The 14,970-nt window shown below is 35.8% G+C and overlaps 1 protein-coding gene across 1 annotated transcript in view; it reads left to right on the top strand.

Moving 5' to 3' along the window:
* The window catches only part of LOC148956039 (uncharacterized), a 77,388-nt gene that overhangs the window by 52,394 nt on the left and 10,024 nt on the right, over positions 1-14,970 (top strand). The window contains exons 8-10 of the mRNA XM_089093708.1: positions 3,410-3,534; positions 6,374-6,443; positions 10,817-11,724. Of these exons, the coding sequence (XP_088949834.1) occupies positions 3,410-3,534; positions 6,374-6,443; positions 10,817-11,724 (1,103 nt within the window). The remainder of the gene's footprint in view (positions 1-3,409; positions 3,535-6,373; positions 6,444-10,816; positions 11,725-14,970) is intronic.

Below are 14,970 nucleotides of genomic sequence, written 5' to 3'. Positions count from 1 at the left end.
TTAAGATATAGTGATCGTAATTCTAACTGCTCTATTTGTTTTCATATACAAAAATAACATCGAATAAAGCATTAGAATTTTTGAATATTTCATTTTTACACGGTTTGCTACCTACTTGCTTACTACCATCAAGAAGTTGTGACGAACATGCAACTCTTATGGTTAATGTTTTTACATCTGATCATTATTTTGTATTTTCAGACTTCCATGGGTCAAGAATGGAACTTGAAAAGAGGCCAAATATAAGTCATAAAAGGGTAATTAACCAGAAAAAAATAAATGAGATGAAAGCAAAAATAGGAGATATAGATTTTTCTGATGTATTAGATATTAAAGACTCGAATCAATCAACTGTCTTGTTATTATTGCAAGATTAACTAAAAAGTATGTCCCTTGGTATTAAGAAAAAGTAATGATTTACCTCGTAAGCCATGGGTTACTCAAAGCCTATTGAAGAGTATGAAAGAAAAAAAAAATAGATTGTATAATCTGAAGATGCAGTATCCAAATGAAATTTTGCAAATTTTAAAAAATATAGAAATCGGCTAACTCTTTTACTTAGAGAGGCAGAAGACAAATATTATCAAAAGGAATCTTGTAAATGCGATTCACCTCGGACATGGAAAATAATAAATGAAAAAAATTAATAGTGTTAAAACAAGAAAAATTCCATCTCATATTACAGTTGATGAAGGAGTTAAAATAACGGATGAGAGAGGGATGGCGAATGCATTTGTTGACCATTTTAGGAAAGTTGGAAATAATCTGGTGGATCAAATTTCTCATAATCATAGAAGTTATTTACCAAATTAAGTAGATAGGGCTATATTTATGTACCTATCCAGTTTTTGGAGTACCAAAAAGCTGCTACTAGTTTGAAAAATGGATTTTCTACAGGATGTTATGGTATGTCGACTTCTCTGTTTAAAGATTTAGCTGCTATAATTTCTCAACCGCTTTTACATGTTTTTAATTCTTGCATAAAAAATGCATTTTTTCCAGTTTGTCTTAAAGTAGCTAAGGTAACCTTAGCTACTTTAAGGTTTTACCTTTATTATAAGGTTTTACTACTTTAAGGTTTTACCTTTATTTAAAAGGTGACAAAGATAATCCAAACAATTATAGGCCTGTTCCTAATGTTCTTGAAAAGATAGTAAAGGGTAGGTTTACTTCATTTCTGATAAAGAGTGATTTTTTTTCATCCATAGCCTTTTCATTCCATAGCCATCCATAGCCTTTTTCTATATTCGTAAAGAGTATAAAAAAAGACAACGAGTGGTATATTTGTTTTTTTCATAAGTCAATAATATGAACAGTGAAATATTTACCACTAATTATTATGTTTCTTATTTATATATTTATTTTTATTAATACGTCACCTAATGGGAGAAGAATAGCCAGTTCCCATAGATTGAACTGGCTATCCTTGGGAAAATGATGGGGGGGATAACTGGGGTCTGGAGGGGGCAGTTGCTTCCTGCCTTATAGCAAATTACGCCCCTGGAAGACTTAGAGGTAAGGACGTTCAGAATTTTGGCGGTTTAGTTTTGAATATTAAGTGTTGTCCTTTTCTTTTCTTTTTTCCTTTTATTTTTGTTGCATTAGTGTTCAGTTATATTTGATACTACCAGTGCTTTGTTATATATAAAAATAAACAACTAATTTTGAAGTTTTCAGGTATTTTTCTAGTTTTAATTAAAAATTAGAATTATTGCTCAGACACCATAAATATTTTGCAGTTTACACAATAACTTTAGCGATCCTTAACTAAGAACAAAAATAAAATAAAAATTTCTTTTTGAAAGATAAACGTGTATGAATATTGCATTCACTTACTACGTCATATATGGTTAGGCTACAACCTACGATTATAACGTCATCATTCACCAAGCTTGTAGGCTACATAAAAATGCAGTCTTTTTGTAAAGTCTTTCTATTTTAAAAACTTTATTTTTTCAATTACCTCACTTAAAAACGGCACTGGAATTTTTAATTTCCGTTCGAATGAGCCCTCTCGCGACATTCTAGGACTGCTGGGTTGATATGATCACCCCTGGGAAAAAGAAGAGAAAAACAACAAAGAAACATACAAACACGCGTCCGTGATCGTTCTTCCGCCAAAAAATGCAAAATTCTGCATTTTTGCAGATAGGATCTTGAAACCTCTATAGTAGGATTCTTTGATACGCTAATCTGATGGTGTGATTTTCATTATGATTCTATGACTTAGGGGATGCTTTTTCCTTTCTCGAAATAAGGCACATTTTCTCAGGCTTGTAACTTTTGATGGGTAAGAATAAACTCGATGAAACTTGTATATTTAAAAACAGCATAAAAATCCGATTCTTTTGATGTATCTATTGATACTAAAGTTATGTTTTTTAGAGTTTCGGTTACTATTGAGCCGGATCGCTCTTTACTTACAGTTCGTTACCACGAACTGTTTGATTTGCATTTATGCGCAACAATCGAAATTCTCCTGTGTTGTGTCAATAATAAATACAAGTTTTGGTTACTATTGAACCGGATCGCTCTTTACTTACAGTTCGTTACCACGAACTGTTTGATTTGCATTTATGCGTAACAATCGAAATTCTTCTGTGTTGTGTCAATAATAAATACAAAATAAGTTTGAAAAAAATATAGGGAAACTGTGCGAAATTTTGAGGAGCGGCATGATAGGTCTCGATATTTGTTCAGTCGAAAATGAGAATGTAAACGTTGGTGTAATCAATAAACTAGTTTTCTGTATAGTTTAATTAATCTTTTTGGCTTTTTTTCTCTTTTTTTGTTCTTTTTATCCAATTGTATTTATTGAGGGAATATTGAAATCTTCTAAGTGTTATTATCTTAACATGAAAATAAATCGCCTTTAGATGCTTAAGTGAGTTCTTACCCCAGAGGCGTGAAATTCTTACCCCAGAGACGTGAAAAACTGTAGAAATATTCATTATATTACCCCCCCCCCCAAAAAAAAAAATATGAATAAATATAAGTTTGGCAATCAAAAACGAACAGAAATTAATTTTAAAAAAAGTTTAAAAAAGAAAACTTCCCCGCGAGGGGGGTTGTAGGCACACCCATTCCCCCTCTCCGCCCTGCAACGACATTCCTTCATAATAGTTGATACGAAATTTCACCTCATTGTGCACAATTTCATCAAACATAACTTAAATCAACTTGATCACTAATAGGACACTGCTAGGGTTCCCTATTTTTCTTTTGAAAGGGAAAAAATCAGATATTTTTGCTTTCACATGGGAATTCAAAATGCCAAACAAGGGCATTTTATGAGGTGAGGCTTCGTTGTGATTAATATCATGAGGATCACTTAATGTGTACATATAATAGCATGTATCCCTACATGTTTTGTTTTATGTATGTCATTATATGTTATTCGTTTTGACAGAAAGAGGCTCAACAAAGAGTTGGAAAGAAATATCAACATTCTTTGTCTTCAGAAGAGAAGAAACACTATGAAGAAATCTATGCCGAAAGCATGAAGAAGTATGAACAAGAGCTGGCAGATTTCAGGTAAGCTTCCTTTGAGCACAGTTCTTATGTGTACTGACATATTCATCAATTTTTTGTATGGGTACTTAGTTATTGTACTTACCTGCATATCCATGTGTATTTACTTGCCTACCTATTCTCTTAGACTTGAATTATACAGACGAATCGAGTTTTGATGATCAAATTGCTAGATAAATTAATGAACTTCTGAAGATTTTGCGAGCATTTACCTATTCATGTGTACTTACCTATTCATATGTACTTAACTATTCATATGCACTTACCTATCCATGTGTACTTATCTATTCATGTGTGCTAACCTATTCATGTGCACTTACCTATTCATATGCACTTACCTATCCATATGCACTAACCTATTCATGTGTACTAACCTATTCATGTGTACTTACCTATTCATATGCACTTACCTATTCATATGCACTTACCTATTCATGTGTACTAATCTATTCATGTGTGCTTACCTATTCATGTGTACTTACCTATTCATGTGCACTTACCTATTCATGTGTACTTACCTATTCATATGTACTTACCTATTCATGGGTACTTACCTATTCATCATACACTATATTGAAATCAACGGAGGAAGCATGCAATGGCAAACCGTCGCACGGAAAACATTTTCCCCAATAGACGCTCCCCCATTTCTATTTTGTTCCTGTTTGAATCCATTCTGTTTTTCCCCATTCGCTGCTTTACCTCCAGATATATGAAAACATTTCTTCCTTTCATTATGGAAAAAATCTACAGAATATCCCGGTAGTTTTCTATTTTTAATTATTTCGTTGAGATGTTGCCCAACTTCTGTATTTTTCTCACTTATTTTGTCTCCCCCCCTTTATATGTCACTTTAGTTTAATTTTTTAAAATTGTATATATTATCTAGTTTTTTTTGTTTTTTTTTAGCTTAATCAGTTTTTAACCTTTTTAAACTTAATCTGGCACTGCATTTTAATGACTTTGACCAAGGAAAGATTTTTCATTCTGTTATGTTTGTGGAGGCATTGTTTGTCAGTCTTCTGTCTTCTTGTTATTTTTTTTTTTTTTTTTTTTTTTTTTTAACTCCGAAATTCGAATTCGGCCCTACGGGGCTTGTGATACACATTTTGAAATCTTATCTAACATTGATCTTTAAAATTGTCTGCTGGTCCCCTGTTTAGTGCTTTTATTGATTTTTGTTTTAAGATAAATAAGATTTATTTCAAAATTGGCTATCACAAGCCCCCGTAAGGCCGAGTTTGAATTTCAGGGTCAGTAAATAAAAACAGGCCAAACAAAAAAGTATAAAGAGCAATGAGAAGACTGGCAAAAGAATGCCGAAATTAAAATTGAAATGAATACATTTTGTCGAAATAAATTTTGATAAATTTTGTTGAAGAAATTGAATAAAAATTAATAAATTGAATAAAATTGAAATGAGTAAAATTGAAATTAAAATAAAAATCAATTCATAAGTCATTACTTAAACTGAGATTGATCATATCACGTTTAAAAGATAAAACAAGTAAAACTTAATAAAAAACATAACACATTGAAAAAAGGAAGAGTAAAAAATAAGCGAACAAACACAAAACATGGCCATTTCCTATTAGGTCGTGGTGTAAAAAAGATCAAATACCTGTTTTCTATGCAAAGAAATAAGTTTAAGAGGCGTGAGATAATATATCTAGGGGAGGGGGGGGGGGGTAAGTTACATATAATTAGCATAAATACGCTACTGTTATCTCCATGCAGGCTCTATTATCTCCTGCCACTGACGATCCCAATGATCGTCATGGCCGTACTAATGGGGGGGGGGGGTAAGTTACATATAATAAGCATAAATATGCTACTGTACTTACTTTTACTTGTTGACGTTCAAGCCGCGTCCAGGCTCATCAGGCGACGACATGTCTTCATTCAGAGGTTTCGCTCTAGGGTGGCAGGCTCTATTATCTCCTGCCACTGACGATCCCAACGATCATCATGGCCGTCATGGCTCAACTGTCGTATTTTCTGAACCCTCCGATTGGCTCCAGATCAAACTTCACTGCCGTGAGCTACGTTATTTTTTGGCTTCCTCTTCTCTTCTTCCATATCGACAGTGGCATCTTGAGGCATTTTAATTATAGGGACATTTTGAGGCAGATTTGAGGCATTTTTGCTTATTCGGTCATCTGGTTTGCGCATTGTGTGCCCAAACCATCTCAGTCTCTGCTTAACAATATCAGAGATAAGTGGGCGATCCCCACATCTTCTCCTGAATTCCTCGTTCTAGATTTTATCTGAGAGATGGATGCCCAGGATATAACGGAGGCATTTGTGGTTGAAGGTATCTAAGATCATTATGCTACTGGAATATGGACACATCTTAAGATTCTCAAAATAACTATAGAGGTATTTGAATCCAATGGGCGTGTGCTATGTTCTGCTAAGGCAACAACTGCTTTTGTTGAGTAGTTGAGTACAATATAAGGTCAGAACTGTGCACATATGTACAGGATTTTTCAGATATGATCAGGATTTAGCTGATTCCTGAAAGTTCAATTCACCTGACTCAACTGCTTTCTTTAGGGTATAAAACAAATTTTGTCAAGAAAACGATTTTAGCCCTCTTTTCACCAGGAACAGAATTTTTGTCCATTATTGCTGCAGAAGCTGTGGTCAAAAATTGCACCTGCTGTACTGCCGGTATAAATTTTTGACTCGTCTCTTAAAAGAAAATCTTGCAAAAAAACAACAACAGGATTTCTACACCCCCCCCCCCCGACTATATATTTCCTTTACTTTTTCTGGTCATAGTCAATTTGTTCTTGTTTTTCAATAAAATAGTGGATTAAACATCTTATCCTTCTTCTAGATCAAGACATCCCGAAGTTGCAGTTGAGACGGATGCAAAGAAAAAGCCTGAGAAAAAGAAGACAAAACAGGTAACTTTTTATAAGGTGAAGGTTCGGGGGGGGGGGGGGGGGGGAGGTTTCGAAATTAATCGTAAGAAGACTTAAGTCGCTTCAGCTAAGATTAAATGGGGTTTGAAGAGGTGTTATCATGTAACGGCATAATTGCCTGCGCAGATGGCTTTTCTTAACTATTAAAGTTGCTGGTGTATGGATTATGGATCGATCATGTGAGTAACTTTATTTACCTTTTTTTCTCCTTGGATTTAGTCACCGTTGCCAGTCAATTTTTTCAATTCAATGCAAGGTTTGATGACGGGAGGTTAGGTTAGGTTTGGTTAGACAAGGTTAGGTTGGTTTTGGTTAGCTTAAGTTATGTTTATAACCCATTTCTGATATTTAGAACCAAATTTAACCTAAACTAACTTAACCTAACCTAGCTTTAACTTTTACCATCTTAGGTTGCGTAAGACTGGAAAAGAATCTAACTCGCAAAGCTAATTGAATTAAAGGAGCAAAACAGGAATTTTGAACATTCACCGGTGAATTAGCTTGGTTTCGGACATTCACCGTAACTTTATATATATATATATATATATATATATATATATATATATATATATATATATATATATATATATATATATATAGACACAATACGAAGTTGTAATCGTTATATAGATGGGATATGCAATTAATAAATTTTTAATGTCAAGTCTGACTCTGAATCTCAGTCTTTGAACCATAGAAAATAAATAATAATGTCCTGAAGGTATTGCCTGTCTTAACACGTCATTAACTAAAACAATTCAACTGTAATAAAGCTTTGTCCTTATTTCAGTTGAATTGTTTTAGTTAATATTGTGTTAAGACCCGATAAAGACACGATATCGTGTAAAAAAAGGGATAAAAGAAGCTTGACTTGCCCGGTCTCAAACACCCAAACTGTACACGCACGTAAAAAAAAAGCGATAAAATTTTCTCACTGAAACACTCCCTGTCATTCCCAAAAAAAAAAAAAAAAAAAGAAGAATTTTAAGAAAGATGAACAATGGACCAAATTCATAAACCTTTAAATAGTGCAGTGTCAATAACTTATAATCTTAATATCTATTTTATTTCATAATATGCACTTTCCTTATTTGTTTGTTTTTCTTTTTTATGTATTTAGGCACAGTTGTATGATCAAAATAATGTCTGCTATTTTCATGTGTTAAGACCCGATAAAGACACAATATCGTGTAAAAAAAGGGATAAAAGAAGCTTGACTTGCCCGGTCTCAAACACCCAAACTGTACACGCACGTAAAAAAAAGCGATAAAATTACCTCACAGAAACACTCCCTGCCATTCCCCCCAAAAAATAGAAAAAAAAAGAATTTTAAGAAAGAAGAACAATGGACCAAATTCATAAACCTTTAAATAGTGCAGTTTCAATAACTTATAATCTTATATCTATTTTATTTCATAATACGCACTTTCTTTATTTGTTTGTTTTTCTTTTTTATGTATTTAGGCACAGCTGTATGATCAAAATCATGCCAATCAGACCATCAAGTCGGATCTCGTTTGGGACAACAATGACAGTCCTTATCTTGACAAAGCCGATTTTTGAAGGCCGACCAGGGCTTGTCCCCATCCGCACCATCCCTTTGTTCGTCATAGCTACTGCAACAGACGCTTTGAAATGGAGGAGGTCAAGGGTGCCGACAGGGCAGGTTTTTCTGTAGAGAATCCTAGCGTTGACAACAGCAACATCAAAGAAATGGTGGAAAAGGCGCATGTACCAACGTTTGTTTCGAAAGTCGTTTTTGTAAAGTGAAGTCAGCGAATCCATCAAATTCACGCCTCCCATACACTTATTATTTTTCTTCACTACGTATGGCCTTTCAACCGCCGCTTTCGATTTCGCTGTGCTGCACCATCTCTGGACACTGTCATTTGGGGCATAACCAGCGAAGGATGAACAAACTTTTACGAGTTTGTTGTCTTTCCAGCGTAAAATCGTCACTCCTTCAGCAGACGTAGCAAACGACGAGGTTCCTCGCTTTTTCTTTTTCATTTCGACTTCTGTTATTAGCTTAGGTGCAGCATCTCCAAGTCGATTTGCGCGAAGGGTTCAACACTATAAATCTTTTCCTTTGCTAGTGCTTCCACCAGAGATACCGAGGTAAAAAAGTTGTCGAAATACACTTTAGAGTTTGTGTTTTCGAGGCCACGAGTGAGTTTCACAACCACGTCTCCTCCACACCCGTACGCTGGTGGGTTGTGGTTGACACTGCTGCTTTGATATGGCTCAAAATCGTACACATGTCCTGAGACTCGAGCCCAAACCCAAATTTTGAAACCTTACTTAGTTGGTTTAGATGCCATATACTGCTTGAGGCTGCTTCTTCCCTTGAAAGCGACCAACATCTCGTCTATTGAACTGTATTCTTCGTCGGCCATTGCTGCTTTAAGAGAGTTGCGCAACATCTCCGAATCTGGGCAGATCTTGTAGTATTTCTCACCATCAGGGCTACTTTGCTGAGTAGCGAACTGTAAAGATTCTCTAATCTTTTCGAACCTTTTTCTTGAAATATAATCTGGAATCTGAGGTAGCCTCAGGCTATTTGACCAGTAGTTTTCAATTCTTGGGTATCGAACATAGCTCATTATCAGAAGGCATCCAACATAGATGTATAGTTCTGCTGATGTCAAATTCAACTCATACCCTTTTCTTGACAATGCGTAAGCGTTAGACTCCCTGACGACCATTGCAAGAATTTCGTCGGAAAGAAGTCCATCAAAGAAATCGACAGGATCCGACTCGTTGATGGGACTGAGCAGCACCCGACCATCTCCAGTAAACGGAGGAACCGACTCAGCTAGAGGATTATTGACATTGGCTCTCCAAATACGTCGTCTGGCCTTGACCAGTTTAGACTTCGGGTTGTCTCGTGGAACTTTGGTTTTAGCTGCAATTCCACTGTTAGACTGTGAAAGAGTGGTCTGTGATCTTCCATCTGAAACTGAACTGTTGACAGCAGGGTCTGCTTGCGACGTCGAAAAAGAAGCAGAACTATTGGGCTCCGTGCTTGGGGTTTTCCTTTTCGTCGCATAAGTTCTAGCAACACGCTGGAGAGGTGGTTCCGTTCGATCAGGTTCCGCTACCTCGTGGTCTACACAGTCTTCGTCTGTAGCTCTCTCTTGCGTATCTCTAGCCGCTGGGCTTGATCCGGTAGCGAGTTGTACGTCCTCTTCTTCACCTAGAGGCTGCCAAGTGGGATCTCTGCCATCTTCTTCGTAGGAGGAAAGATATGATTGGTCTGAATCAATTCCATTGTCACTATTGTCTTCAAACATAATTTTCAAGATTTTTTCTTTATGCCTGATTTTTAGTCAAGTCATCTGTAAAGAACAGAAGCTTTACTAATTTGTTAGCACATGGTACAAGTAGGGACAAATGTACAGTAGTGTTAGCTGTGGCATTCTACGGAAACTATACGGAACGAAAACTATACAGAAAGCTGACGCTAATGGGCAGTGTCCTCATGCGGGGACAGAAAGAAAATAGATGGCTTAACTATATGAAATATTCAGAAGTCGAAAAAATAACTATAAGACACTACTAAGGGTACGAATCCTCTGAAAAAAAATTGCCGAATTCCCTAGGTCAGCGATGATGTCTATAAAATAAAGAAAAAGCGGAGTTACCTTGCAAATCCTTGATAAAACTCAAATTACAATTTTCTGCTAAAATGGCAGGAAGAAAGCACAGCTTATCCGGTAGACGGCTCTTCAGGGTCGTTTATGGAAGAGTCGGCAAGCAGATGGCACCAGGAAACATATGTTAAAAGCTCAGCTTTGGGTAAAGAGGGGGTTACAATTAAGTGTCCTCAAAACCAACCAGCGCCCGCGAGAGGGTTAAGATTAAAACTGAGAGCTTGGGGCGGTCATGAGATGAGTGTCACCCTTTTTATCTTTTTTTTTTAGGGTGGCATAAATAATAGTTTTTCTTTTACATGTTAAAGAAAGTAACGAAAGGTTTTCGCAGTGTCACATAACCATCTTTCGATAGTTTGAACCTCTTTTTCAGCATGTCTGAGCTTACCATAAATATAACAACACTCATTTCTTTCCTTTAGTCCAATAAGAAATTTAGCAAGCATTCTTTCTATTCAACTTCCAGTTATTATCTTTTCTTTCAAAAGTTAAGTTGGTTCTTTTCCTATTATTTAATTGGATACTACATTAAACTTATTCCAAAGGTTTCAGTCTTGTCTGCAGATTCTTACAGGTCAAGTGGAAGTCTAGCTAAAAAGGGGATTTTTTTCAATTTTTTAGCAGGATATCTTGTACCCTCCCTCTAGATTTACCTTTTATCATTATTCTGTTGTTTATTCTTTTATCTTTTGCTTTTTTTAGAAAGAAAAACCAGCCAAGAAGGATGTTGTTGCTTCTGATTCTGAAGATTCAGACTTTATTGAGCCAAAAACCAAAAAAACAAACTCGACCGTGACACAAGCCAAAAAGGTTCAGAATGTACATGAGACCGACTTAAAAAAGAAAAAGCCAAAATCTAATGATAGTGAAGAAGAAAAAAGTGCTGCAAAGAATAAGAAAATAGGGGAAGAAAGGATGAACGGCAAAGTACAGAAAAGAAGGGAAACGGAAAGTGAGGACAGTGACTCTGAAGATGAAAAACCTGCTAACCAACCCACGATGAAACCGGCAAATCGTACAAAACGAAAAGTGCTAGAAAAGAAGCAGATAGATTTAAAGGGTGTAGACTCAGAAGACTCACACGAAGTGAGGATGAAGAAAAGCCAAACGAAAAAGTTGATGGTTTCTGCTAAGGCTGATGAAAGTGATGCAGAACCAATGCCCAAAGTGACAGCTTCGACCCCAAAATCTACAGTTTCCCTTGCTCGGAAAATTCCTACTGAACAACTGATGCTTGACTCTAGTGATGAAACAGATGAAGAAACAGCTGTTGTCAAATGTTCAACAGCTAAACCTGGAAATAGGGAGCGAAATATTCAGTCTGTTAAACTTCAACGTAATAAGGACTCCTCTTCTGAAAGTGAAGAGGATGGAGAACTGCTGAGAAAAGAAACGTCAAAAACGAAAGACGAAAGTGATGATAGTGACAATACAACGCCGTCGCCACTGCCAGTAAAGCCTATAAAGAATGCGCCGGATAATCTGAAGAAAAAAGTACAAAAAGATCAGAAGACTTACTTAAGCCTCAGTGAAATGAAAAGGCTCGAATACCATGAATTGATTGATGCTCTGAAAAAGGCTGTTCCTGGCTTTCCTGCACGGAGCTCATTGTAAGTTTAGTCTTCCACCTCTCTTTCATCTGTTTCTCCTCCTTACTTCTCATTTTCTCTTCTCCCAATCCTGTCTTTCTCCTTCCTCTTCTCAATTGCTTTCTCTGAACAGGAAGGGGTGCCGAAAAAGACGTTACAATATCTGTAAATTTCGATTTTTGTGTTCTATGGAAAAGATTTTTTATTCAAATTGATCTTACTCCTACTAATAATAATAATTCACCACAGCACAAAGCCGCCTGAGGCCAACGCAGCTACGCAAGCTCCTCCATCCCAATCTAATATTTTTTGAAATAAATATCTTGTCTTATCTTATTCAAAGCCTCCCTCTTTACACCATCCTAGGAAGTTCTCAGTTCTCTTAAATCTTTCTTTATGACATCCTCCCACCCCAAACGCGGACGACCTGCTTTCCGTATATCCCTAGATGGTTCGCCGAAAAGGACAATCTTTGGTAATCTGTCATCCTTCATTCACAGAACTTGCCCTAGCCATCTCAACCTTTCTCTCTATATAGCCCTTGAAAGCGGGATTGAACCATGCTTTTCATATAGCCTACTGTTCGAAATACGGCCAGTCAGTTTGATACCCAAAACAAACCACAGGCAATTTCTCTGGAAAACATCTAGCAAATATTTTTCAATTTTCGGAGCACCCATGCTTCCGACTCATATTCGACTACTGTCATCACTGTATCTTCCAATATTCTAATCTTGATTCGCAGACTTATCTTCCTGTTCTTCCAAACTTTTGCACCTGTAAAAAAAAACATCCTGAGTCATGACTATTTTACTTTTAACATCTTCACGTCTCCCACCGTCTTTACTTGTAATACTACCAGGGTAAGTGAAACTGTCCGCTTAATCAATCGTTCGTTGTGTTTTGCGACAAAATACGAAGAACAAAATCTTCTTAACATTAATTTTCAAACCCTGCTTAAATAGTGATTTAATACGAAACCAGCTTAACCGCAACATTGTTATTATCGTAGATAGCACTAATCACTTTAATGTATGTGTCGGGTTATACAAGGATAAGACCTTCGGTAAAGTATTCTGTCAGCTGAATCGAACGCCTGCTCAGAATCTATAAAACTGAGGACCAAAGGTGTTTGATAACTCAAGCACTTCTCAATTATTAACCTAAGGGTGAAAAGTTGGTCGGCGTATCCTCTACCTTTTCTGAAACCACACTGTTCTTCTCTTAAAACTTTGTCTGCAGCATCTCTTAGTCTAAAAAGTATCATCATACTAAGTAATTCACTACCTACGGAAACTAGGCTAATGTCTTTATAATAACAACACTCACTCTTATCACCTATCTTTTACAGGGGTTTAAGTAGGGTTTTCCTAAAACTACTAGGTCCTTCCCCCTTTTCAATATCATAATCTTCAGTAACTTGTCCTTAACCTCATAGTCATCATATTTCATAAACTCATTTCCCACACTATCTGCACCTGGGGCAATGTTATTTGTTATTCCTTTTATAACTGTCACTAATTCTTCCTCACAAAATAAATCTTCCTTCACATCCAAGGTGTCACAAACTTTTTCATTTTCCTCTATATCTTTTTCTGTAACTCTATCCCGATTTAGCATATTTGTAAAATGTTCTGCCCATCTCTCTTTAACCCTTTTCTTATCACTAACTATGGCCTCGTTCCTATCTTTAACTGGGACAAGTCCAGATTGACTACTCCCTGTCAATTTACTAGCATGCCAGTACAGTATTTTAATATTATGTCGTCTAGCTCTATCTTCCGGATCCTCGGTAATTTTATCCGTGGTCTCCACTTCACACCTTCTTAGCCAATACTTTAATGTTTTCCCCACTTTCTTTAAATTCCTCTTATTTTTATATGATTTATCAATGAGATAATTTGTTCTTGGCTGTTCATATTGAGTTTATTCTGCTAGCATTATGTTGGGCTTATCGTCAAGGGTACTAGCTTCCACCCATACCCGAAAGAAGAGGGAGGGATGAACCTTCAAGATGGTTCCAATCACCCCAAAATCTAGTTTTTATCCTACAATGTATTGTAAATGGTGCTTTTTCTATATTTTTCGTATTTAATTTCTAACCTTTAAAGTGATGGGGTATCAAAAGACCATGGCACTTTTATAAGAGCGATTGGTTCAAAGTGCTGCTTTTTAGTTCCTCTGGGGGAGTGGATTTTTCGGCACTATGTAATATATGGATAATGATTAGAGTAATAAAAATTTATTTATTGAAAAGCCAAGATGAGCCATGACAAAAAGAACAATTGACAGCATCTAATGTCAAACAGCCAACAAAAGCCGTGACCAAAAGAACAAAAAAAATAATTGACAGTATATCATGTCAATTGCAAACACGATACATCATCAACATGTAGAAGATAATTTCTTAAACCTTAGGCTTGCCATAACATAATGGCTTGCCATAACACAATGGCTTGCCATAACATAAAAAACGAACAAAAATGGGTTTTCTTAAAACCAAACGAAAATACTGATTATTTTCGTTTTCATTTACATAATGAAAGTGTCATCAACCACTCAGTTCTCAAAGGGTTTGTGAAAAAAAAAAATGCAATTATTAAAATCAGAAATCATATTTCTCCAAGTTATTTAATTTCTGGTTCATTTGTTTGAGTTAATGAATTTTCTTTCATTGGCCAGTCATTTACCAGTATCCTTCGATGACAGTTCAAAGGCTTTTGGATTTTGTGCAAATCGTGGATATTGGGGAATGACTTAGTTTTGGTTGTTAGGTATTAGGTTTTCGTTCTTCCAATTGTGGCTTTTATTGAATTTTATTCATCTTTTGACTTCGGTTTTTCATCGTTTTTATTTTTTTTTACATTGATTCTCCGCGTCTGTTTTTGGTTTTTTCTTTGTCCTTTTTTGTCGTTTCCTTGAATATTGTTTTTGTTTGCGCTGAAGAAGAGAGGCGGTTGCCCTTTTGAAATATTCGTTTTTGTTGTTTCAGTTTTTCTTCTTTTTTCAATTCCTGTTTTTTCAGTATTTTCGTTTCAGTCTTATAAACCCCATTTTTGTCCGTTTTTCTTTAAATAAACATGCAGGAAAGGAGCTATGTGGTTCTGTCCTAGTTTCAAAAATTTCTCCAGCTTTAAAATTTCCGCAAAAATCCTTCTTTTTCTTCATTTTTATAAAAAAAAAATTATCAATAAACCTTCCCCAAAAATTATTTCCATAATTTTACCAATTCTTTATAGTCACCTATAAAATTGAAAAGATTTTCCC

Source organism: Artemia sp. Qi Xiang Cuo, chromosome 1 (assembly GCF_049724085.1).
Source record: "Artemia sp. Qi Xiang Cuo chromosome 1, ASM4972408v1, whole genome shotgun sequence".
In the NCBI taxonomy this organism is placed as follows: Eukaryota; Metazoa; Arthropoda; class Branchiopoda; order Anostraca; family Artemiidae; genus Artemia; species Artemia sp. Qi Xiang Cuo.
The sequence above is the reverse complement of the archived record's forward strand: the minus strand, read 5'-3'. Positions and strand labels throughout refer to the sequence as shown.